Raw genomic sequence first — 25,251 nt, forward strand, 5'->3', positions numbered from 1 at the left:
AAAGGTCTGAAACTCAAATAGGTTCTCACTAAAAAAGGGTAGGGTGGCACGCGCACGGACAAAAACACACTCACTCACTCTCTCTCACACACACACACACGAAACCTCGAGTGTGGTTGGGTTGGTCTGGCTGGTCTGAGAGGCTGTGTGGAGCCGCATGGCAGAGCTGCAGATCGGCAACACGCTGCAAGTGTAAAACGCTTTATAAATAAAAGCCCTGTCACCGGCTCACACCCTCCCGTTAATACCGGACAGCGCCTACACACATGAGCCCGCAGCGCTGAACGTGCTGCAGGGAGTTTTAGCCTGAAGTGAACTCACCTTTGAGACGGTCATATGGTGCTGGATGCGGCGGCGGCGGCGGCGGCAGGTGCTGGTAGTTTTTACCCTGAAGAGGAGCTGCTGGTTGTGGGGACGATTTGCTGTTAAAACACCGCTGGTTGTTGTGGCATGGTGGTCAATTAAAAGTCATGACGTCCGGCTCGACCTTGTGAGAGTGGCTAAAAATTGTAACTAAATAAATAAGTAAAAGCTCAGAGACAGAGCGTGCCCCTCTCGTGCACACAGCGGGAGAAAACATGAGGAGGAGGGCGGAGGATGAGAGAGAGGATGCGACGGGAGAGAGCGCGAGGGAGGGGCGAGGCAGGTCCATTACAAACATACTGTGTCATTCATATGAGATCTCTGTACAGTCTATGGTTGAGATCAAAGCCTAAATCAAATACCATGAGGTTTAATTATAGTCTTTAAATACCGATTTCCAAAAATAGCTTGAACCGATTCAGATTTGATTTTCCCAAATGAGGCCATAGCCTAATTGTAGCCTATTATTAGGTCTATGTTATATATTTCCTGTAGGCCTATGCATTTCACATAATCTGGTTGTTAAACCCATGCATGTGTGAACTGTATGCAGGTGTAGGATCCTGCAATAAAAAAATAATAATTCTGATTTTGGCTCCTTAAAACTGTTTGATCAACCCCTTGGTTTCAGCTCCAAGTGGGAGAATAATGTTTTATTAATCAGTTTTACTAATGAATTAAGTACATTTATCTTCATCATCTGTGCAGAAGGGAGTTGTGGGAAAGATAGAGAGCCTCCAAACAAGCTGTATATAGCCTAATGTATAGGCATATAGGTCTAATGCTTTTTTAATGTATCATAATAGAAGAACCAATCAAAAAATGTGTAGGCCTATCTCTGAAAGTGTCCTTCAATGTTGTATGTTGAGTCTCGTTTGCTTTCAGAGGTCAAATGTGTCAGTGTGGTATGCCTGCTATGCCTATGTCTTTTGGAGTGAGCTCTTCAGTGTTTGTCCTTCGTATTTGATTTGTTATATAATACTATCTCATGTTTGCCCTTTAACCAAAAGCACATAGTTTCCCTGTAATGGTGAAAGTAAAGATGTATTGTCCGCCCGGCCCCTGACGTAAGCAAGTCCCAGTTTCAGACCAGCAAAGAGTTGGTCCTGCTGTGTAACCAGTATTTCTGGAAGGGAACAGGTTGTTTCGCATGTGAACAAACTTGGGGTCCAATGGGGGTCGGGAGGCCCATGTTTGCTCTTATGCCAGTGTGTAAGCATATGAGCAACAACATTAATATGTAAATGTATTTGGGTGTGGTTTCTACATAAGCCTGTGTAGGTTTCTGCCACACCCACACATGTATTTTTATGGTGAGTACTAGTGTTTGCTGAATTAGGTTACACATGCTCAAATTCCCCTCTGATGTAGCCTAGAAGAAAAAGTTGAATTTATTGTAGGTCTCACAAGAGCAGAGGTTCACATGACGAGCCACTCAAGTGCCCCTTGTATGACCTTATAGGGCAAGTCCCATAAGCCGGTTATATACCCTGGTTTGAATAAAGATGTTCATGGATGTTCATGGTATCTCCTACACCCAACATGTCACAAACAAGGAAGTTCGGCTCACATGATGACCTGCTTACCACTGTTAAAAAACGGAAAGTGAGGTGGTACGGACACATCACCAGATCCTCAGGCCTTGCAAAGACCATCTTGCAAGGAACCGTACAAGGTGGAAGGAGACGAGGGAGACAAAAGACAAGATGGGAAGATAACATCAGAGAATGGACTCACTTGAAAATCAGTGAGGCAATGAGAGCTGCCGAGGACAGAGAGGGATGGAGAGAGCTGGTCAACAGATCGTCTGTGGTGCCCCAACGACACTCCGGGGTTATGGGATAGAAGAAGAAGAAGAAGAAGTTCATGGCACTTTCAAGGCACTGCGAACAAAAAGGGCAGGGGCGAAGATAAACTCAGCAGTTCAACCTGTACGTGAGGGATACATTGGAATAATGTTTAAATTAATCCAATGTAGCCTATTATCAGCTCTCAGGTGAGATAAAGTAGGCAGTGTCTTTGTCCTAAATACTGGTGACTGCTGTTGGACATCAACAATGACAGTAACATCCGTTTATTTACGTCTTTCAAACTGTTGTAACCCGAGTTTGTTTCCATCCTTTGTGCGTTCCTCATATACTAATTTAAAGAACATACAGTTTGTCCTTTTGAGTGATGTTTGGTCTAAACATCTTTATTTGAAGGCCTTTGTCGCCCCCTAGTGTTGGAACACAGACATCACATCATGGGACCACTGACAGCAGGCAATATTCAGATACTTAAACCTGCAGTGTGTAGAATTTTGAGATTTTTTTCATAGCAGACTTGGTAGAAAATAATTATATCCATAAGTACGTTTAATTTAGTGGATAATAGCTGAATTGGTTTTTAGAATTATTATTTGTTCCCTTAGAAAGGGTCTCTTATATCTCCATATTTCTCCATACCATACCAAGGCATGGGCTCCGCCATTTTTGAAGCGTCATGGTTGGAATGTCTTCAGCTCTACAGAAACACAGAATGGAACAGTTGGCCACTCTGTGTCCATCAGAACTACCAGCTGGAATATTATTGAAGAATTTCTGTTGCTTCTCTGAACGGGAGCCATAGAGATGAACCGTTGTGATCTAGAATTGTACCACTTGATGATTTCATATTACACACTGCACCTTTAAGGAAAAGCAAAAGTATAATCAGAAAAAACTATTGAAAATTAAAAGTACCAATTTCAGTAACATGTCCCCTGTGAATGTTATATTTTATGAATATCATTAGATTATTATATTACTCATGCATTAAGTTCAGTCCTTGAGTGGATGTACTTTGTTACACAAATCTCTCTTATTCAAAGAGAAAATGACATCTGCAAACAAGATATTGATCAATATAAATACTAGTAAATAACTGCTGTCTTGTTTCAGCCTGTGTGTTCACAATAAAGCTGATAAACAATGATCAATATTTCATCTCAGTCTTCCTGTCGAGTCCAGCATAGCAACACGTTTATGTTTCAGTTTCAGGTGTGATGACAACATAACTTGTGTGTGTGTGTGTGTGTGTGGGAGTTGACAGAAGAACATGTGTGTGTGTGTGTGTGTGTGTGTGTGTGTGTGGTGTGTAACCTGAGCTGAACTTGGCAGGCGTCACTTGACACCTTCTTCCTAGTAAAAACCTCCACGTCATGTTTGTGATCAAAGCAAGTCAGTTCTTTGCCAAATTCCTGGCTACATTTCGATTCTGTTTCAACAAGTAGATACTATATACATTTAAAGTGAATTCATCTCCAGTGAAAAAAAAACCTGAAAAAGACGAAGACAAAAATTCTCATTGTGGATTTAGTAAAATTTAATTTATCTACAATTATACCTCCATACATACAGGCCGATAGATTCTTTATCCATTCCAAGGTGGCTCATAAATCGATAAGTTACACAATATCATACAGAAGCTGGATGCCACAAACTGGACAAAAAGTTGCAAAAATATCATTTTTGTCTTTACATCTTTTCTGTCAGTGATTTGCAGCATATTGTAGAGCGGTCGGGTTGCCGTGTCAACAGTGAAATGGAACCACTCTGAGTGTTATAATACTGTAACGCACTGAACTGGAACTGATCGGGGCGCGGGGGTGAAATCATGGTGTAGAACAGTGGCACGTTACAGGTGGGTGCATCAGGTGAGGGCAGCTAAAACGAAGTATGAGGGCAACTGCGGGCGGAAAAAGAAAAAGTTGGATATTCGCAGAGAAAAAATGCAAAAAAAACAACTGACATTTTACTTTTTTTAGTCGAGGAACACATCTGTTTATATTTGATCAACTTCATCAGACTACAGACGAGGAGTTTGCCTGGTATGGATGACTTCATTAAATTATATTTCATTTTGAATGTGTTCCCCGACTAATGTTTTTCTCTCAAAATACCCATCTCCCTTTTTTTCAATATTTCTTTCAATATTTTAATCCGTTTTCTAATACGCCGTGGTAAAAACTGATTTGGGGCGTGGAAGTGAATTCATGGCGCGTCACAGTGACACGTTGCAGGTGCATCAGGTGAGGGCCGCAAAGCAGGCTGGGAAAAAGAAGCCTCACCGTCGCATGTATAATAAAATGACAATAATATCAACCTCATTATAGTTGCATTTTTTCTCTCTTCTTCGCTACATTTTAAATCCTCCTTTTAATTTCCAGATGCCTAGTGAGTCAAAAAGAACCGGCTAGCAGTAGCACTATGTGACGTTACAATAAACAACAAGACTGGTAAAACCCATCGCTAACAGATGGTAAAAGAAAAGTGGCAGAGATGAATAAATGCACTGACATAGTTCAAATCTCTTAGCTGTCAATGAACACGTTGAACATAACGCCATATGACTAACAGTTACATGTGATGTGACGAGGGGGAAAATGAAGACAGCATGGCAGCTTGAATAGGGAAAACTGCTTCAATATATTAGTCCTATGCTCCAGTTTCTCTGGTTCCTTTCTGTAAAGTCTTTTTCTCAAACTTCCGTCTCTCCCTTTATCTTCAAACAGTGTTTTTTCTTCCTCTCTCTCTCTCTCTCAGTCATCCTCCTCTTCCTCTCCCTCCTCATAGTCGTCGTCTGTTTGGTCTCTCAGGTCGTCTTCATCGTCCACCTGGAAGGAAAGGGTCACAGTCTAAAACTAAAGCAACAAACACACGGGACACTGCTGAGTGGGCGGGACACTGAGCAATGTGTCTGGAGAATGTTGCTCTATCGTAAAGTTCACTAGCCACGACCAAGACATCTTGAAACAAAAACACTACCACAGTGAACTAGTTAAACTGTCTGGGGCTTCAGTATGTTTCACAATTTTGTATGCAACTTAATATCAAATGAATAATGTCTAATGAAACAGTGAAACTTGATTGAATTTCTTGAATATCGACACATAGTTTGTAGTTCGATCTCATCGCTTGTAGTTTTTTTTTAATCGCTAAAAAGCTAATGCGAGTAGAACCTGTAAGCTATTGGCTGCATTTGTGGTACTGGGAGAGGACTCTTCGACTATGGCAAGGTTTATAACCCTTTTAACACATGGATTTATTTTTATTGAACTGGAAACAGGCTCAACCTCCTACCTACTCTATGTTGATAAGAGACATTATGGAGCACATTAAACTAGATCATCCCTCTGTTTTGAATCAACCTCCTGACAAATTCTAACAATCAGCTCGCTCTGTGATAATCAACGACCTACTGTTACCCATAATCCCCTTCTTCTCTCCTTCATGGTGAGCGAAGAGACTTGGTGCATGTTTGCAGAAGAATAATTCCAGCTTTAGGCATCCTGTGAAATCTTATGACGATAACTCTTTCAAAGATTATAACAAGGTGTCCAGAATTAAATCTCTCAATTAATAAAAAAAAAATTATATCTATTTCCCCACTTTATATCTTTTTCTCTAACTTTCTCTCTCTTTGACCATACTCTACATAAAACCGATAAAAGAAAGTTAAAAAAAAATAAAAAACAACATATATCTATAACAGTGCTAGTTAGCGTACCGCCTCCCCCAGGTCTTTGAGCCTCTGCTTGAGGCTGTGTATCTTCTGGTCCTGGTCGGCCAGCAGCATCAGCAGGTCGTCCTGTTCCTTCTTAGACTCCTGGACCTCCGTCTGCAGCTTGGCCTTCTCCGTCTGCAGGATGGCCACGCTGCTGGTGGCCGAGGCTAGCTGCTGCTCCTGCTCCGCCCGGCTCTGGGACCAGCTCTTTGCCTCCTCCTGAACACACAGACAGACAGACAGACAGACACACACACACACACACACAGACAGAGACAATGACAAGGGGAGGGTGAAACAGATGCACATGAGCTATTAGCTTATTCTGGTGCAATTGTTTTTAAATTGTGCGCTGACCCTGTAAAAAAACTTTTTTTTATTTTATTTTTTAAATTGTGTTTTTTTTTAAATGTATTTTCCATTTATTTTAACTATTCATTTGATAATTTTTTTCCCCATAATTATTATTTTTTTTTCCCCTTAATATGACAGCATCAAGCACATAGTTGAAATAGGAAAAGAGAGAGTGGTGGGGAGACATGCGTATGGCCAAAGTGATGAGATGCCAAACAGACATTAAGCTGAACAGTTTCTTCTCCTCACCTTGAGTCTCTCTGTCTCGGCCGTCTGTGCTGCCAGTCTGCTCTCTAGCTCTGCCGTCTTGGCAACGTCTACCGAGCCGGAGATCGCCTCCGAAGACTGAGAAGGCAAGGCAAGGCAAGTTTATTTATATAGCACAATTCAGACACAAGGCCATTCAAAGTGCTTTACAGGGGCAAGATCAAAATACATAATACACATTAGAAAAGCGAATGAATAAAAATATAGATAAACCAGCGGGTGGTTCAATAAGTTAACATTACTGAAGAAAAATGTGAAAAATGTTGTTCAAAAATAAGAATCTTGATGATTTGTTACCGCGGCTTCAGCTCTCCTCAGTAGCTCGTCTCTCTCTGTTTTCATCTGGTGGATTTCTGCCGACTGCGACTGGACCTGAGACCGCAGAGCCTCCAACTCCTGCAACACACAGGGGTTCACACTTTGAAAATGACATGTACAGGTATATAAATGTTGGTTCTAATAATAAGAAAAAATGCTTTTGTTAGACGTTTTAAAAAAGGTAAATTCAAGTGATATTCTATTTATTTATATATTTTAAGCGTGCCACATACTTCCATTCTTAACAAAAAAACTATTAAATACACATAAATGATCAACACTTTCACAAAAAATATAAAATGTTCCTTTCTTACCATAAATATAAGCACAACGTTTTATTTTGAGTTAATCACAAAAAGATTCACCACAATGTACTTTGTAACTTTCTTGATAGCAACGTGTGGACCTGGGGCTGAGAAAAGCGCTGCTAGGAGCTAGGTCCTAAGGCTTTTTAAAGGTTTATGGTGAACTAAACGTAGGCATCTATCAAATTGAGGAAAGGTGAATTGTTCAGTTATGAATTATTATTATTTTTTTTTTTATTTATTTGCACAATTAAAAAAAGAAACATACACAAAGAATGGCAAAGAATACAAATAACATACAGTGCAGGGAGAGGCAGAAAACCCGATGGGCTTATTTGAAGCCTCCACCTAAATAATGTTAAAATTTCACAAAATTTGTACCTTGAGCAGTTCTGTGTCGTCCGTTCCTGCAGCTGAACCTTCTGCTGCCTGCGACGCCTCCGACCTCTACAGTTACACAGGGAAAACACAATATGTTAATATGATATCATAGTGTTTCATTCTCACATGGACAGGTTAAAATCAGAACTATAAATATAGCTAAACTTGTAAGATTATATTCAGAATATGGCTGCAGCTAAGAGTTTTTTTTTAAATATTTTTCATTAATCTGAACATTGGAACAAATGTTACAATCAAAGTTTCTTTCAAAGTTTTGTTTCGTTTGACTATTGGTCCAAAAACACACCGATGTTCAATTTACAATGATAAGAACAATTGAAAGACATGGCCTTGTTTCTCACACACACAAACACACAGACACACGCACACATACACACACTAACCAGGGTGTTGATGAGTGTGTCTTTGTCAGTGAGTTGTGTCTGGAGCAGTGTATGTTGGCTGCGGAGTTCCTCCACTTCCTCTCTGAGCTGAGCCAGTTCCTCTGTCTGCACACCGTTCACCTGCGAGCCGTCGCCCGCGCTGTTTGACAGACTCTGGTTGTCTTTACCTGAACACACACACACACACACACACACACACACACACACACACACACACACACACACACACACACACACACACACACACACACACACACACACACACACACACACACACACACACACACACACACACACACACACACACACACACACACACACACACACACACACACACACACACACACACACACACACACACACACACACACACACACAGTTTAAATTTGTATATGAGACATATGAATGTTGATATACACAAATACACAACCAGATACAGTAAATATTTTTATAGCCACAAACTGAACTGATATTCAGGAGTTTAAAGAAAATCGAAATAACTCAAACTTTTGATATAAAAACTGTGAGCTTGTTTAATGAAACAGTTGCACTTGGTCGGAACACAGAACTGAAGAGTTGAACTGACCTAGTTTGAGCTTGAGGATGTTGTACTGGTCTTTGTGCTGCTGGATCTGGGACAGCTGCTGGGTGATGGTCGTCTGAAACTGTTCAGTCTGAAGAGACATGGTCTTCACTTCTTCTTTCAGCTCCTGGATCTGAGCGTCCTGAGGAGTCACATGATCACACATACACAGTCAATAAGAATGACAATCAAATATAAAGATAACAGAAATCATCTGTACACCCAGAGATGTGTATCCTTACAACCTATGTCATTAAATGTTACATTTACCAAGTGAGACTGTACCTTGATTTTGTTTTGTCTTTTGTTATTGTATAATTTGGTATTTTTTATAAATGTTATTTTCTATTCTTATTTATATATATTTTTTCTAACATTACTGTAAACCAAATTTATGGCTCAAAGTTCATGGGCAGGTAGTTGAGAGGGAGGGAAGATCTTACGGAGGAATACATTTGATTGATGTAATCTGATTTCTTTTTTTAAAGTGATGAATCTTGTAACATGGATACAACAAAAAGATATAAACATCATTACAGTATATACCTTCAAACACAAAACCACATGCAAGACTGAAAATGACACAACCACTCGTCTGTTTACCTGTTCTCTGATCAGCTCTTTGTACTGAGTGACGATGTTGTCGTGATTCTCCAACGTCTTCTTCACCTCCTCTTCCTTCTTCTCGTCTTCGCTGGATTTGTGAACGGCTTTGGTGATGACGCCTGTTCAGAGCAGCGGGAGAAATAACACGTTAAAAACCTCATGAAACTTTGCAACGATTAAAAGTGGATTCAGCAATTCTGAAGAAAGCCTGTTGTCAAATCACTTTTTCACAAAATCAGTGAATATTTCCTCATGATCCGCTACCTGTCCATACTTTGCGTGCACTGAAAAACAAACAGTGCTAACTTAATACACAGCCTAGGCTCTGTAAACGGGTATGTAAATACAGTGTATATAAACAAAAGTGGTCCACTCTAGCAAGCAACATACCAGTTTATGGAGCCTAGGCTGTGTATGAAGAATGTTTTATTTTCAGCGCACACACACACACACACACACACACACACACACACACACACACACACACACACACACACACACACACACACACACACACACAGTACAGACAGGAAGTGGATCATGTTGTTCACTGATTTTTACGAAAAGTGATTTTGACAACAAGCATTCTCCAGAATCACTGACTCCACCTTTAATTAAATGATCAACAGATGTACTGTATGTATGAGGATAACTGACCCTCCAGCTCCTTGACGAGCTTGGTGAACTCGTGGTCAAACAGCATCTGCTCTGGAGAGGGGAAGACGGGCTGAGGCTTCTGAGCCGCCCGCGAGTACAGCTCGTGTTTGGTGATGAAGCCCAGTTTCTCCACAAAGTTCTCCTTGCCGATGCGTTTCTCTATCAGCTGCTTTAGCTTCTCTCTGAGGACGACAGAGGAGACATGGCAGGTGTTAAACAGGACAGACACTACTGTATGTTCATATCATTGAAGTGATCTAAGCTCTGCAGATTTATGTTCCTTAACTGATTTCAGAAATGTTAGATTACAAAAAAAATATTTTAAACATTAACCGATTCCTTCTATTACTTAAACCCTTGTTTTGGATAAGGATATTCAATTCAACTTTATTTCAGACACACAGGTCCATATCAGTATAAAATATGTTAAAACACAACAACAAATGTGTTGAATGTATAAGAATTGCATGTTGATTGTGGTGTTAAGATTACAGCAGTTCATGTGATTGAGTACTGTGATTTCTTGAGTAAATTTATTTTGGCCCACAAAATACGATTAATTGATTCTATAATAATATTTGGATAACGGATATTAATATTATTTTTTTTCAATGTGTGTTCGCTGACTCTTACTTGGTGTAGTTTTCCAGCGAGTTGTCGTTGTAGTAGATGCAGATGCCGAGCAGCAGCGCACACAGACCCTGGACCAGCCGCTCATCCTCTCCAAGGTTCTCTGAGATCTGAGCCGTCAGCTACACAGTCACTGAGTCAAGGATTCATTCAACAATCAGTCAGTTCACACAAGTAGTTTTTAACCTGGGGGTAGGGCTGCACAATTTAGAAGAAAAATATCTCAAAGTGATTTTTGTGACCGATATTGAAATTGCGATATTAGTAGAAATGATCACTTTTACAGAATGAATCAAATTTTCATAATTTTTTTTTTAAATACCAGCATACATTAAAATGATTATGGTGTGATTGTTGTGGGAATCTGTCCCAAATAAAGATGTTTTCTTAAGTTTGTAGATTACTATATTTTGACACATGCATGTATTGCACCTTCCTGCGACTTGAAAACGACGAAAATTTCGATTAACTGCAGCAGCACAACCTGAGAGAATATGATGTGCCCATTCTCATTGATAAAATTAGTTTTGCTTTCACATTTCAAAGTGAATTCCTTAAAAGTTATAACTTAAAGGCCTACTTCACCGGTTGGAATATGAAGGTGTATTGAACTCGGAGATCCTATGAAGTATAAATGTGCAAAAAAAATTGAAATCGGATCATCCTAGCCTGAGAAAAGGCATTGTGACATCACAGAAAGAGAAATGTAGGGTTAGACAGTGAGACCATAAAACACTCTTTCTACCTTTTCTCAGGCTAGGATGATCCGATTTCAATTTTTTTTGCACATTTATACTTCATAGGATCTCCGAGTTCAATACACCTTCATATTCCAACCGGTGAAGTAGGCCTTTAAATATGAAAATACAAAGTCATAGTAAAGTTAAGGTAACAGTTTGTTAACAAAGCTATGACTACATAAAGACAGTTATTGTAATGAAATCTGCGTATGGGTCTTCCAAGCTTTTAAGGATACAAATGGCACGTTTTCCTGGTTGTGTAGAAAGTGTGTGACGGCGATGGGACAGTTGTTGATCCATGTGCACAGCAGCATGAGGAGGCCCACCCTGGTCTGCACGTTACTGCCCTGAGGAGCACAGGAGAAAACAAGAGAAATGTCAGCATACACTTCATACACTTACAGGACAATAGAATGGCAAGGTAGACCAAATGTGTGTTATCCTATGAGATATTCAAAGATTTTGAGTTTATAATATAAAGACCCCGTTGATAAATAAAGGTAAATGTTTATCATTGCACATGAGGATAACTGGTATCAGAATGGCAACTAGTATTACAATTAATACACATTTGAACCCTGGTCAAAGATATTAGTAAAGCGATTTCTTCATTAAAGAACAAGTAATTGCTGAATGATATAATCAAGAAATCAAACAAAGTTAATGACAATGTATTCAAACAGGGAAAAGAAAGTAAACAGTATGAGTGATCAAATGGCAACACAGGGCTTGAATGAAGCTTGGTGTTAAAACAAGCATTCATTTTGTTGACAACAATTAGCCACATTTTCCCCTCATTCTCACAAAAAAACCAGGAGAAAGTTAATTAGGAGCACAGACCACTTCAATCACATCAACCATTAGTAGTTAATGAGGTTATTACAAACAGAACACTGTGACAGTCAAAATGAAATGAATACATTGAGTAAATTCAAACAAAGTAAACAGAAGCAAGCATTTGTGTATTAATAAATCTTAATAAAGCCTAAGAAACTCTCATCTTTACCTCCAAAAACAAGGTATTCAACGATTCACAACTTTCAATCAATTCCTTCTGTGAGTGATTTGATGATTTACAATTAAAATGTCAGAAAATCATAATAATTCAAATTTTAACTGTATTTCCAGCTATTAGCACATGCAAAAACAAACAGCTAAATGTGCTTTTTAATTATAAAAAAGGAACTTTAAAAAATTAAAATGCGGTATAAAAAATGATCATGCATGTCCATGAAAACAGCTTTGAGAAGCAGCTAAGGAGGTTTTAAAATCTACAATAGACCGTAATCTAGATAGTCTTTACTCTTTAACACATAAAAACCAGTTAGTTTTGGAAGAATGTATTTAATTTAACTGTAGAAAAAATTAAAAGATTTTCATGGAGTTGGTGTGTAAGAGGATGACATTTAAAGCACAGTGCAGAGGTGTGTAGACTTTATAATGTAGCTTAAGGCTGCTGCATTAGCACTTAATGCACATAACACCTTAAGAGCAGATCTCTTCTCTCCATACAAAATAGACTAAGTATGGAGATCTAAGCAATGAAGGTGTGGGCAATAAAACTTATCGGCAATCCATACTACAACAACTTACAAATTCACCTTTTCAGATTTAGCCTCCAAATGGTAATGCAAAAAATGAAGAGGAAAAACAAAAGACAGGAAAATGACCACAAGTTTTTAAATGAACAAATATTAACCTCAGCAAGAAAAATCAAGTGCTTTACCGTACCTATGTAAGTACTTGTGTGGGCGGTTAAAACAAAATCTCGTCATTAAACCTTTAAAGTAACAGCTTAATGGCTGTTGTCTGCTTCTAAAAAGAGTTATACATCGAGCCCTCCACCCTCTCCTTTAAGGGTGATTCCATACCATACAGTCTATTGTCCATTCACCCATTTTGCAAAACCATTTTCCAGACATTTCAGGCATCAAAGAAGGACACATTTTCATCTCCAAAATTGAGTTTGCAAAGACCTCTCTGCTTTTGCCTACTGCCCGACTGGAAATGCAATATTTCGTCGATCAGACCTGGTCAGCTGACTTGAGACCGAGCTAGCTGAAAACAATAAATGTTTGTCAACTGATAACAGGGAGATTCACCAGGAGGACGGTGCATAGAGGTTCATGCATTTTAGCCTGCTGCCAAAGACTACTATCGCAGGCGCACTATTGACACAAACCCAGTCACTTCCAGGAAGATCAAAAGGGCTGGTTAAGTATGGCTGAATAAGCATCACTAAAATGGAAACTGAATCCACAGGGAAAACTAAAAATCCTTGTAAATATAAAGTATAAATCTCTTATGTCCTGCACAGTGCATTTGTAAGCAGGTTTTCATGCAAGTAAGAAATCAAGACTGGAAACCTCAGACAGGAAAAGGCCCAAAAGCTGCTGCAGCTTCACACTTCCTGAGCAGAGAGATAAGGGGCTCGCAGCACGGCAAACAGTCCAAGGTCAAAATAGGTTTTAAGAAGACATCAGCGGAGATAAGACACAAAAAAAACAGCTTCTGTCCTTTCCCCTAATTCCTCTTTCGTATTTTCACTTTTTTTTTTAAACCAGTCCCTGATGGCGCACTCACTCTTGGCCCGGTTGATCTGTACCATGCGTCAGCGCGTTTGTCCCCCGTCCCTCCTCCCCCTCTGGCCAGGACCGGCCTGCACTTAGACTGCTTCAAAAGATCCGGGCATAGGCATGATTGCTTGTTGCCAAAACGTCACTACGTCTTAATACGCCCAGGTTTAGGGTTTGGGGCGCATTTGTATCTGATCGTTTTTTTCAATATTTTCATCCAGTCAATTATGCAGCAAAAATTCTTCTTCCACATCAGACCAACGTGAACCCTTCTGCAACCTTTTATCAAATGTCCGTTGTGCGCATGGACGTATTTCATGCGACTATAGCTGTCTATGCTCCTGCTCGTACATTAGCATCTACACAGTGCCGAAGATAACGTCTTCCATGAAGAGGCATGAAGAATAACTGGATCACAGCTGTAAGCTAGCAACAAAGAAGTGGTAGTAAGGAGTTAAAAAGGGAAGATCCCCCAACACTCGGGCCAACAACAAGACCCCTACTACAAATGCCAAGCCAAAATAACCAGCATAGCTGCCTCCAACACTCAAACACACACAGACAAAGTACACACACCACACGTTACTTACCCGCCGGTTGATCTTATCTCCCTGTAAAACCACAATAACGTGACATTGTTCTAATCACTGATGTTGACACTTCAGTATTAACGTTGGTTTATTTGCCAAATCTATCCCTCTGTCTTTTCAGACACACATAATAGCAGCACATCATTTCTAAATGGCACACTGAAACATGTCTTTTCATCTAACACCTCGTCAAATATGCATGGAGTAACACATGCTGTTTTTAAATGACTTTTCTTATGTATTCACTGATTTAATATTTTTTGGGTCCATAATTTAATGCTTTAAAATACCTTTCTACTTACTTAGTTGATTTTTTTTAATGCTTTGATTTCTTTGCAGCACTTATCACTTTGTATGTCAAATCTATTTGATCTTACTTGTATTTAACTATTATTGTCAACTCTATGTTCATCTCAGGTCTATTTTAATGTGAAGCTCAAAATGCTTGTAATTGAATCATCGTAAAGCATTCTGAGCTGCATTTCTTGTATGAAAGGTGTTAAACAAATAAAGTTTATTCTTCTTCTTATTATTACTACAACCTATTAGCATCTCCTTCACTCCAACAGTAGAACAGTTGCCCATGTGTGTGTGTTTCTGTGTGTGAGTGTGAGTGTGAGTGTGTGAGTGTGAGTGTGTGTGAGTGTGAGTGTGAGTGTGAGTGTGAGTGTGTGTGAGTGTGAGTGTGTCCTACCTGTGAGAGTATGTTGGTGCACTGCTGCAGTAGAGACACGGGCGGTTTCCCCAGACTGGTGGCCAGTTGGACCCTGAGCAGCTGTTCCTTCTGGGTCAGGTTATCCTGCAGCGCGTGGGCCAGAGCCACCGCCGCGCACCAGTTAGACAGAGAGTCAGCGGAGAACAGGCCTCCACACAGCAACTGGCCCGCTGAGATGGAGTTGGCTGGGGGGGGGGGGGGGGGGGGGGAGAGAAAGGTGAGCGAAAAATGTAAATTAACAACTGTACACAAATAAAATAAAATAAAGCTAGAGGTATTAGGTAGTATAAACAGTAGTCCATATGTCTTTAAAGGTGGAGTCAGTGATTCTGGAGAATGCTTGTTGTCAAATTCACTATTTGTCAAAATTAGTGAATATCTCCTCACGATCCGCTAACTTTTTGTACAGCGGGCACTGAAGAAATCTGGTATAAATACACAGCCTAGGCTCTGTATTATAACTGTATTAACACTGAATGTTTTTTCCAGCACACAAACAGTATGGTCATTTTAATTATTATATACAATTATTTTAATAACAAGCGTTCGCCAGAATCACTTACTCAACCTTTAAAGGCCATTTATCTAACTTTAAGATTCCACAACTTGGTAACTGACCATCAATAGTTGAGGGCAGCAGCGTAGCCACGATCTCCCCCTGGCCTTTCTGGTTCTTGTAGAGGAAACACTGGAAGCAGTAGAGCACGGCACAGCGGAGCACGAACGGCTGTCGCTCGTTCACCATGGACATGAGCAGCACCACAATGGCTGGTCTATAAAGAGATGAAGGAACTTTTATTATTATTAGCAGATGGATTTGTACAACGGAGTATTAGGGCCACTGTCGAACAAAAAATTTGGTTCGTCTCTCAGATGTATTTTATTATTTTGTGGAGGAACACATCTGATCATTTTAAAATGTTTAATCAACTTAATCAAAAACTTTAAAAAACACTATTTTTCCCCCAAGTTTTTTATCAGGTTATATCAATCTTTGATTTAGAACATTTGAGTAAATACCCCGGTCTCCTGGCTTTTTTTAATGTTTTTATTATATATATTTTCTTTTACAGTGACTTGGTTCAGCGTTTTTGTGTCTCACCTTGGTGGGTTTGAAGGAGCGTTGACCGATGCAAAGTAATCCTGGTTGATCTGTGAGCCTCTGATGACCTCCGATACAGTGTTGATTGTCTGGAAGAAAGTCATTAAAACTCACATTTGAATGCAGCTTCAAAAAGGAACCTAGTCTTCTGATGAGCAACTAATGTTCTCAGTATTTGCTCGTACAGTATTTGCTTTTAATTACCGACTTTGAGTTTCTAGAAAAGCGCTTTATAAATGCAATATATTATTACCTCAGTGAGAATGTCAGCAGGCACTCCTGTTGCCATGAGAATGGTGCACAGCTGCTGCAGCAAACCACACTGGTACATGGACTTCTGACAGCTGGCCGTCGCTCCCGGAGAGTTCACCGGAGACACCATGACGCGCACCAACTGGGAACAAGAGCAATGGGCAGGATTTTAGCCCACTTACATTTTTTGGCCTATTTAAATTTTTAATGATGATTATATAATCAGCAGATTTAATCGGTCCGGCTCCAATTTGAGCAACAACAACAGCCCATTGCTCTGATTGTTTAATTTGCAAACAGATTAAATCAACAACATAAAAAGGAATAACTGAGGCTTACTTCAGGCACATTAACACAGAGCCAAAGATACTTTAAAAGCCTTTAATAGTAAGGGCATATCAGGTTAAAACTAAACCAAAAGCCATAGACAAAGATTGAATTAACAGTTCACCATGTGTGCCCTGCGTTACCTGCAGCATGAGGTGGAGGTTGGTGACTTTCTGAGCCGACCAGCCGGAGTTATCGTCCCCGACCTCAAACCAGGGCTTCATCCTCTGGATGTACGAGCCCTCTTTGAAGAAGTTCTGATTGGAGCTGTTGTTTCTGAGCAGGTTGAGCAGCAGCAGCAAACAGTCTTCCACCACAATACCTGCACAGAACGAAAAGGATATACGTCAAACTTATTTCACAAGAAAAACAATGATCGCACAATTTTAAAGTAGCTACGAGGAACTTTTAAATATTTCTGAAACAGTCTAATTTTTCCTCTGATGATGATAAAGTACACGTAACAGCAAACGAGACCATCGGAAATAAAAGAAGAATGCTATTTTTATATATGTTTTCCTTAATGCGTTTGTCATGGGTATACGCTCACCCAGAAACAACAGCTGGGGTAGTAAAAACAGTAAAATTAACAAACTGAAAGTTCCTTCGAAACCCCTTTAAAATGACAGAAAATACAAGAAGCTTGATTGTTGTAAAGTTCTGCGTTGAATATCAAAATCCTTTTACCTCCGTCACTGCTGCCCTCTTCTGTGATGATGTCTAGAAGACGCTCAAAGGCGTTTTCAAATGCCACAATTTTCTGGATGGCAGCGTTGCTTTTGGTCAGCTGCTGGAGCAACAGCAAACCCTGTTGGAAGTAAACAAAACAAGACACCATGAAAATCTGTTTGTAGGAGCAACACATGTATACTTAAAGGAGAACAAATGTAAAATACAGATGTGTTAAGCCATGGAAAGGTCTTAGGCAGGAATTGTGTCGCTCTCTGTTGAGTTTCAAAAAAGCAATGGATAATTACTCAAATGTAAATGAATGAATGATTACAGTGAATTTATTAAATTTTTTTCCATTTTTATTCAAGTGAATTTTCATTGTTATCTAATGGATTATGCAGGATAGGCAAACATATTCCTTTCATAATAATTTATTAATTCATACTTCAGTGTCTTGACAAAAAGACCTGTAACACTAAGAAAATGTTCAGCCCTTCGTTAAAACAATGCAGGGGGTTGTGTGTTGTTTAAGGTACCGGTGCAACAGGAAATAGGATCCAGAACATCCAGTTTGATTAACAAGTCTGTGGGTTTGAAGACTTCACTGCAGCAGAAATGTTAGAAAAGGAATGTGTGTGATTGGCCAACACAGCCAGGTGAGTTCACGTAGTGTAGCAGGAAAGGTTGAGCAAGAGGTGCTACTGTTTTGCCTGCCGTTCTGTGCCTCAGCAATCATTGTTGGAAATACCACTGCATTGCCGGATCAGCCTCATTCAAATCAATGAGAGGGCGGGTTTTTTCACGCAGAGCTAAAGTTGGTCTGAACGTTTTAGTTTCAGAGGCTTTCGTAGAGGGTTTATAACAGAACGTAAGCTTAAACAGAACAAGTACTCACATCATTGCGAATGACTTCTCTAGAGTCTGCCAACAGATCCATCAATCTAGAGACACCTGTGGACACACAAGTAAAGGGCTATTTAAAAAAGGCAGGTGCAGTTCCTGAGTGAAACCCTGGCGTTACAAAACAAGTTTGATCAGTTGTGGAGTGAGGTAACTGACCCATGGGGCTGACCAGGATGATTCCCTGGACCGGGGTACACTGGTTCTTCAGCAGAGCCGTGAGTAACTTAACCGCCGGCCAACGCACATGGAAGTCAAACTCCTGAAAATCACATTCAATGCATTAGTATGTCAGGCAGTTTTTTAAAACGTATACAGGGTTCCTACCTACACATTTTCCATTTCAAAATTCAATACTTTTCCAGATAAAATTTCCAGGATTTTCAGTAGATTTTTCAGTCCATATTTGGTACCTGAATACAAATAGTTAGATGCTAACAAGTTAACAGGGGTCTTACTATTTGTATTCAGATGCCAGATGAGTTTTTGGAGAGTAGGGGCAATATTCTGGAATATACAAATATTTTCTTTTTTTTTTCATACTTATCCAGAAATGACTCAAAATGAATTTCATACTTTTCCATACTGCTTAGGATTCGGAACCCTACATATAAAATAACGCAGACGTGGTTCCGATAGAGTAGAACCAGCTCAGTACCTCCAACAGACTGAGAACCAGCGTTATGTGTTCTGGATCCTGAATGAACGCTTCAGTGAACTGGGCTCCAAGGTCGTCCATCTGCTTCTGGGCATTTTCATCTGACAAGAGATTTCAAATGAAATGAGTTACTTCTTCAATAAACTCCACCGCAGGAGTTATGAGTCTAGTGAGGGATCAGGTTGGTTTGTTCACATTAATCAGCCCGAGTTAGAAAGCGATCGTTATTAGAACTGTAATTTCTGTCAATTATAATATTATTATTAAATATTAATCAAAAAATATGAATGGTGATTTTTTTGCTATTAAATAATGACTTTTTATTATTTGAATCCAATCAAGATATGTGCTTGTGCTCAGGGTGATACTTGTGAACAGGCCTTCTGGAAAACTAAAGGATGACACACACAAACACACGAGGGGAGAGTTGGATCAGAGAGCTCAGAAGGGTTACTATTAAAACAATTAATGTGGGACACTGACAACACTGACACACTTACCACGTTTCCACCCGACATTTTTAATGCAAAAATTAAGTAATCTCGCCAGAATGCCTTATGGAAACATTAAAACTCAATTGAATTTGATTAAAACCTGGAGGTTCTTAGAACTATTAAATGGTTCCTACGGCCCAAAAACACCTAACGTTTTTCAAGAACTGCCCCTGCTACTAACAACCCACAGATAACCAAACAAAACACAGAAGGGTGAGAATTTTTTTTTTTGTAATTTGGGTGAACTAAAACTAAAAACACTTAGGAAACAAACAAAACATACAATATAATTTCACCACAACTTTGCAAAATCAACCAGGTATTAAAATGTGAGGGAAACAAAGGAGTAAGGAGAATATTAAAGCAAGGGTTCGGGGATGTGATTGTATTAGTAAAGCATTGTTGTCACCACCCAAAAACTTTCCAGTGATTTCTGCATTTCACCCAGATTTTAGTGATTAGTTAATTAACAGCATTGTTATAACTAGTGATTGGACAGCGTGGCTTCAGTACTGACCAGGAGTGGGAACATTCTTATGTTTCCCTGAGACAGGGATTTGGGCTACTGCATCTGTGACGGCACGGAGGGGGAGAGTTAAGTTTAAAGCCTCACCCAGAAGCTGAAGCATTCATTTCTACAGTTCTGAAGAAGTGAAGAATCAGACGACTGATTCTTGTGAAGACATGCCACGTGACAGCCAAAACACAGCGTGAACTCTATCAGCTGTTTGAGGCATAAACAGGACTATTAAAAAGGTGGAGTCAGCGAAATATCTCGGTGAATATCTCCTCACAATCCTCTACCTGTACGTACTGTTTAATTTTTTTTTTAAATACAGTATTAAAACACAGCCTAGGCTCTGTAAACTGGTATGTAAACAAAGGGGTCCCACCATACTTAGCAGTTTACAGAGCCCAGGCTGTGTATAACACTAGGTTTTTTTTTCTGGCGCACACACACAGTACAGACAGGTAGTGGATTATGAGGAGATATTCACTGATTTTTGGACAAAAAGTGACGTTGACAACAGAATCACTGACTCCACCTTTAATTTGCTCTTTTCCAATAACCCAACAAGGAGGAACTTGTAAGTGCTGCTGGTGGTTAGGGGAGTGGCATCATGCACAGTCAAAGAGTTTTACCTTCTGATTCATCTGTAGGGTTAAAACATGGAAGAGAAGAGAGACGAGAATCTTTATATCAAGCAGTCATTATCAGTGTACAGGGGAGGGGAATGCAAATTGTACTGATGTCCGGTTGACATGGATTAAAGTTTACACATGCAGACTGATATGTTTACTGTAGCCACACAATGAAGAGGAATTATCCTCAAGACAATGCAACAATTTAAGGTTTATTTTTTGATCTTTTGAAGGAGGGTTTCATACCTTGCTCCTCCTCCTCATCGTTACAGATGATGTTGTACATGGTGTCCAAAGCGTAGCCCAGGATTTCAGAGTCCGATCTGTTTAATTAGCAGGAAAACAATATAAAATACAAGATACTTTGTTGTCTTAGAGGCAGTCAGTGTAGCAGCAGTAAATCACATAAAACTGTTTTAAAAATGGACAAGATAAAGATAATGTTTTTTTTTAAAACAAGGACAATTAATACACAATATTATAAATAATGGATATTGCACAGTGACCATACTATGAAAGGAGAGTGTTGACAAAATAAATACGTACACTTTTTAACAGAGCTTAGGTTAAGAACAAGACAAGCAAAAAACTTCTAGGTGTTACTTTATAACGCTTTTTAGGTCAATATGACAAATATTGAAGCAAAAGACCTACAACATCAACATACCTGTCAGTTTGCAGTATGTTAATCAAGTGATCCATCGCCTGTGTGGCAACCTCCATGCGATATTTCTGCATAAGATAAGATAATAAGGAAGGAAGTTGAGTTTATTTGTACAGCCCCTCTAGTACCACTCTGTCTCACACTTCATCGTAACTGTACCACTTGTTGGAGTCAACTAACAGTATTTGCAACACGAGCAACGAGACAAGACAACTTTGCCTCGTTTCAAAATTTATTGGAATTTTTTTTTTATGTATTTTATGTCAAAAAGCTCTGTGTAACAAGAAACCCTGTTTTTTAAATAATTTAAACAGAAATAATATAACTAAATTAACACAAATATCTACACAAAAACCACATCGTACAGACACTCAGCTGCCAGTTATCACGTCCTAGATAAAAAAAATATGGCAGTCGAATACAATACAATAAATTCCGACCTTGAAGATTATAAGGTTCAGCTTTTATTGCCTTACATGAGAGGTGTTACTAGGATATTGTACACACACTCAACACTATTCAGCAGAAACTCAAAAATTATCATAAAGTAAAATCAACAACACCAAATATTTGCCTGTTGTATTGGGCATCATTACTTTTAGCCGGATGTACCTAAAAAAAAAACTAGCATTTGTATGTATTTCTTTTAAAGATTATTTGATAGTACAGAGTTGAAATGGGGAGAGAGAGAGAGAGAGGGAGGATGACATGCTGCAGTAAAGGTCCACGGGTCGGGTTTGAACCCACAACCACTGAAACGAGGCCTGGGCCAACATGATCCGCACGCCGCTCTATCCACTACGCCACCGGAGCGCCCCACATTTGTATGTATTTCTATTGCTCCTGTTTCTAATAGCTTTGCCTTCATACTTTACCTTAGAGAGGGACTTCAGAGCCCTGACAGCATCTCTGCGGTCTTCCAGCAGAGTCGAGGAGGCAACACGGTCACACAACTTCTGGATCTGTGTCAATAGGAAATTTGAATAATCATTATTAGTTTGTTTACCCTTCTGCCTCGTATACAAGAGAATATTCCTGCATGTTTATGTCTTAATGGGGACTGATGTGTGTGTTTTATAGTTTACATAGGATCATACTAACACATATTCAAATAAAACAAAGAATAAAAAACATTTTCTTTGGTAAACATGGTCACAACCAAAGGAGAGATATGAAATGTTTAGTTACTCTTTAAAAATCACCCTGGACGTCTAATAAAATGCAAACAGATTTTAAATTGGATGCAGTTTATACCCATTGATGAATTTGAGGGCATCATAAAGAACGTAGTTATAGCGGCATGCAGGTGTTTTTCTTGAGAGGCAACTGTGTTTGATTAGCTGTTCCTCTGTTTATATTGCAGATTGTTGTACTATTATGTTGTTTTAGTATGGTTGCAAGACGCTACTTTGGCCAGGTCTCAATGGGACTTCAGTTCCAGGTCTAAATAAAAGGTCAAACAAACAAATAAATAAATACCAGGAGTGAGAAAACAGCGCTGACATTAAGAATCTATTGTGCAATCTGCAGGAGGGACGAGACGCCTCTCCCAGTAAACTAAAACCAATTACAGGAAAGACCTGCTTGTGTTGCTTTACACTACTGCAATACCATCAGGAGGAACCTACAAACAGAATAATGCTACAGACAATCTACATGCATCTTATATTGACTGGATTATACCTTTTCTTTATACATTTTCTAGATATATCACCAGACCTTGAATATGTTTAGGAGCTGAACAACAAGCGATTTGAAGATGTCACCTTGAGGCTGGGACATGGTGATGAGACTGTTTGTTTATCTATGTTGCATTTATTTAATACTGTTTTATTGTATTGTTTTTTCCGCTGATTGACCAGTGCCCGGGTCTGTTTGGCTGGTCTGCGGTTATTCAGTTACTTTAGAGTGCTTTACAACATAGATATTAAATAGTCCTTCATATTAATATAGAAATGGAATTATCATAAAAAAACAGGGAGAGAATGACATTACAAGATAAGATAGAATTAAAACACGTGATACAAAACGATAAAGTTAGATACAATTCTGTAATATATTTTTTCTTTAATATTAAAAATGGGATAAGAAAGTAATAATGCCTCAACAGTCTCCACTTTCCCCTTTCGTTTAAATGAATTCCAATTAATTAGCTGATTGAGTGATCAATTATCAGATGATCGATAAGTAAATGTATAGTTAGTTTCACGTTTATAAGTGACAAGAATAAGGCATATTTCTCATGTTTTACCATACCAGTAGCTAAATTGTCTTTGACTATGGACGTGAGTATTCATAATAAGCTTCTGTATTGTTGGAGGTTGTATGTAAATCCAGATATTGTAGGAAGATCTTGATTGAGTGACTGACAGCTGAAGCTTTCCGATATTCCGTACAGTCTGTTTTACGCCCATTCATAATAGCTGCGCGTGGGAAAACAGCAGAAACGTCAAAGACAGCCCAACTGCTGACTGACACATATGCTACGTTAGCTTATTAGCATTCTGACTAGCTCCTTGTTCTAATTTATGGAGGCCCCAGCTTCTTAACGTGTCATTGTGGGTGTTTTTTTTATATTTGGATAACCAAGTTAACCCTCGTTGTAAACGCATGTTATATTGTTGACGTGTGCATATTGTGTGTTTGTCAGACACACAGCGGTGGAAGTGAGAGCTAACCGCAGCTAGCCTAAGCTAGCCGGGCTGGTTCCCTACCGTGTCCGCTCCTGTGGGCTGCGGCCCGGTTGCCTGGCCCCCCATCACTCCTCTGAAGAAGTTCATCTCTACAGACGTCCTCTCGGTGCCCGATTCAAAGCGTAACTCCTCGGAAACAACCTGCAGACTCCCCCTTCAAAGGTCCGTGCAATAAATACGCGAATGGAAAAGGAAAAAAGGCACTAAATGTTGATTATTTTTCACACTGACTGACCGACCCCGGAACAAGTGATAGATCAATGCGCATGCGCGCAGACGTGGCGAGACGTGGCTGATCAGCAGTTCCTTGTATCAGTTATTTTAAAGGGCAATAACAATAATAAAACAACTAAGGGATTATATGTAATCAATTTTATAATTATTCATTCTATAAAAGTTTTACAATCATAAATCCAAATTTAGCAATACAGAACCCTTGTTCATGGTAGGCTATTTGAAAATGAAAGTAAACATTAGGCTTCATTAAAACCAGATTTAGGGAGGAGTGAACAACATGTAATTAAACTATAGTGGTGCAGATAACCATATCAATTATTCATTGTATGCATAAAATTTGGTACACTTACACCAAAGGCAGCCAGCGACAACTACTTTTGGATACCATTTTCTTATTTATGAACAATGTTATAATAATTATATTGATATTATAATAATGACATACAAAATGTAATGTATCTACTGTACAGAGTTCTTAGGAATTGCTATTTGAATAATAACAATGTTTAAGATGGTGGCCATATTTGGTATCGAAATTGTAACTGCAATAAAGTTGCTCACACTAGTCTGATTTGCACAACACAACCATACTTACTTTCGCAGGGGATAAGTTCCTAGCTGGACAGGCGTGCAACTGCTAGGCATGCCCAGAAGGGTTCATAATAGGCCTACCCCCCTCAGAAGCCTTGGAACAGTCCCATACATGGTGAAGGTAGTTCTGGTGTGGATTCCAGCTTCTGACCCCAAACATGACCTCCTTAGTAATAATTGCTCTCTTGGACAGGCTGTGTCAGACTGTGTATTTGCCTCTTCACAAATTACTGGGCATGTACAGGTTTATGGTCTATGACTAATAGAGCAGCAGAATAACAAACCTCTCGATGGTGGCCATAACCTCCTGTGTTGTCATCCAGGGCAGAGGATAACCTCAACATGTGTAAGCTCTGGAAAAGACAGTCCATACAGCCCACAGTCCTCTTCCCGAGGCCAGCAAGCGTGATACAGTGTCAATGTTTTGTGTGAATGCATGGAGGAACACTGGAACCACAATCACAGTTTATATCATGATTTTTTGATGGCCATTTCTTATTGTA

General features: G+C 39.4%; 2 protein-coding genes across 6 annotated transcripts in view; both read right to left on the minus strand.

Moving 5' to 3' along the window:
* coro2aa (coronin 2Aa) overlaps window positions 1-481 on the minus strand; it is a 39,241-nt gene extending 38,760 nt beyond the window's left edge. The window contains exon 1 of the mRNA XM_080029754.1: window positions 322-481. Coding sequence (XP_079885880.1) covers window positions 322-336 — 15 coding nt within the window. The 5' untranslated portion in view covers window positions 337-481. The remainder of the gene's footprint in view (window positions 1-321) is intronic.
* A 3,218-nt stretch (window positions 482-3,699) lies between these two features.
* Window positions 3,700-24,164, minus strand: uso1 (USO1 vesicle transport factor). Of its 5 annotated transcripts, XM_080028718.1 has the most exons (26): window positions 23,942-24,164; window positions 22,103-22,189; window positions 21,231-21,295; window positions 20,810-20,886; window positions 19,938-19,991; window positions 18,927-19,027; window positions 18,428-18,530; window positions 18,264-18,319; window positions 17,384-17,504; window positions 16,840-17,018; window positions 16,371-16,511; window positions 16,118-16,206; window positions 15,634-15,788; window positions 14,995-15,200; window positions 14,301-14,321; window positions 11,371-11,481; window positions 10,398-10,516; window positions 9,765-9,946; window positions 9,105-9,226; window positions 8,505-8,643; window positions 7,919-8,085; window positions 7,515-7,580; window positions 6,808-6,906; window positions 6,493-6,588; window positions 5,893-6,108; window positions 3,700-4,999 (listed from the first exon to the last, which is right to left on the minus strand). In XM_080028718.1, exons 1-26 carry the CDS (start codon window positions 24,005-24,007, stop codon window positions 4,925-4,927), a joined length of 2,913 nt encoding a protein of 970 aa, XP_079884844.1. In that variant the 5' UTR covers window positions 24,008-24,164; the 3' UTR covers window positions 3,700-4,924. The 5 variants fall into 5 exon arrangements, with proteins under 5 accessions (XP_079884844.1, XP_079884846.1, XP_079884845.1 ...); XM_080028720.1 differs by lacking the exon at window positions 19,938-19,991; XM_080028719.1 differs by lacking the exon at window positions 14,301-14,321.
* Window positions 24,165-25,251: the final 1,087 nt, after the last annotated feature.

The sequence above is a fragment of the Ammodytes marinus genome (genome assembly GCF_949987685.1).
Source record: "Ammodytes marinus genome assembly, chromosome: 6".
Taxonomy (NCBI): Eukaryota; Metazoa; Chordata; class Actinopteri; order Uranoscopiformes; family Ammodytidae; genus Ammodytes; species Ammodytes marinus.

What these genes read in the sequence shown, in the direction of transcription:
- uso1 (XM_080028718.1), bottom strand. Translation starts at nt 24,007, where the DNA reads ATGAACTTCTTCAGAGGAGTGATGGGGGGCCAGGCAACCGGGCCGCAG. An exon ending in AGCCCACAGGAGCGGACACG is followed by an intron (nt 22,190 to 23,941) that starts GTAGGGAACCAG and finishes CTATTGACACAG; the next exon opens with ATCCAGAAGTTGTGTGACCG. An exon ending in GAGAAGTCATTCGCAATGAT is followed by an intron (nt 17,505 to 18,263) that starts GTGAGTACTTGT and finishes TACTTCCAACAG; the next exon opens with GGTTTGCTGTTGCTCCAGCA.